The 1,493-nt window shown below is 43.0% G+C and overlaps 1 protein-coding gene across 1 annotated transcript; it reads right to left on the bottom strand.

The window, feature by feature from the left end:
• Positions 1-257: 257 nt before the first annotated feature.
• Positions 258-1,493, bottom strand: Pmar_PMAR021935 (d-lactate dehydrognease 2, putative; the record flags this gene model as incomplete). Its single annotated transcript, XM_002768652.1, has 6 exons — positions 1,389-1,493; positions 1,283-1,344; positions 773-851; positions 638-721; positions 503-587; positions 258-409 (listed from the first exon to the last, which is right to left on the bottom strand). The coding sequence occupies exons 1-6, from the start codon at positions 1,416-1,418 to the stop codon at positions 258-260; spliced, it is 492 nt and encodes a 163-aa protein (XP_002768698.1). The 5' UTR covers positions 1,419-1,493.

Below are 1,493 nucleotides of genomic sequence, written 5' to 3'. Positions count from 1 at the left end.
TGAATCTGTTCCGTAGATCTCGGCGGCAGCCTTAATATGAAAAATGTATTTTTTCACAGATAATCGATGCTTTACACAACAACTATGACAACAACCAACAACGATAGTAACAATTCCTCAATACGAAAAACGTTTCGCTCCGCTTACCCACTGAAACGTCAGAACATACCAAAGACAACAGTTATACAAGTTTAATGATACTTCGTCGTGTCAACCTCAATCGTATTCTGTAAACTCCACATGCTTCAGATATGCTCTTAGGGCAACTCTGATTCAGGAGGTATCGTATGGGGAAGGACCTTGCCAGGGTTGAGGATCCCACGAGGATCAAAGAGAGTCTTCATCTCCTTCATATACTCAACCGCAAGCACTGGTTTACTGTAGAATATCTTATCTTTCTTCAGAGTACCTAACGCGGAATATCAAACATAAACAGCAGCGGAGCGAAGCATCATCATCATGATAATGTTGAACACCCGAACAAATCATCTTCATCACCGACCTAATCCGTGTTCGCCAGCAATGCTTCCTCGCATATCTTTGGTGTACTCGTAAACCTCAGCGTCCAGCTCCTTGTGAATCGGGGTCTAGGGGGAGAAAAATGCCGAGAGCGGGGATCGAACCAGGGACCTCTTACTGAATAATTCATAGTTGGATCAGATACAACATTAAGATGGAGATTGCCGTCGCCAACATGTCCATAACCGACAACACGGCGAATCTGAAAACAACAAGATATTTACCGCGCGCCACGAAATTATCAGCCACTCACCTCTCCTCTACGATGGAACTCCCTCCGTACATGTCGAACCAAGTCGTCCATCGCACTCACTGGCAGAGACACATCATATCTGAAGGCAGATACTTTCCTGTATGGCAATCTCCGAAATCTCCATACTAAAGCACGACCATACGAATCCTCACTTTAAGGAGGAGGAGCACCCGGAATCATAATAAGTATACAAGTTATCGGAAAAAGGAAGAGTACATAATACGAGTAGTGCAAACATGTAATGAAGCCGCTATCAGAGACATAGAGGAAATAGTGAGAATACATCTTGAGTAATACCAATGACGAAATGGAATTACCAGATTTCATGGAAATTTTCTCCCATCACAGTATGGAGAACCAATATTAACGACATAATGGAGAGCCACAATATGGATAGCAATAACCCCGAATACTACGGACAACCACCGAAAAAACTCTGGTGATTCTAGGAAATTTTAAAGCATATAATGGAACTTGCCACATATCGATGTAATAAGATCAAGTTCTTACTTATGAAGAACACCTTCCCTGTTCAATGCCACTGGTATGTTCTCACGAATCTTCCACAAATCCTGAAGTGAGTGGGATAATCGATCACGTAATCGATTTGACTCACCCTCTCCTGCTTGGTATCACGAGAGAGCATTCCTTCGACCGGCACACCACCACGAGACTCCGCTTCTTCAACGAAATTATGAATCTTCAATTCGATGTTACGAGC

The sequence above is a fragment of the Perkinsus marinus genome (assembly GCF_000006405.1).
Source record: "Perkinsus marinus ATCC 50983 genomic scaffold scf_1104296967598, whole genome shotgun sequence".
NCBI lineage: Eukaryota > Perkinsozoa > Perkinsida > Perkinsidae > Perkinsus > Perkinsus marinus.
The sequence above is the reverse complement of the archived record's forward strand: the minus strand, read 5'-3'. Positions and strand labels throughout refer to the sequence as shown.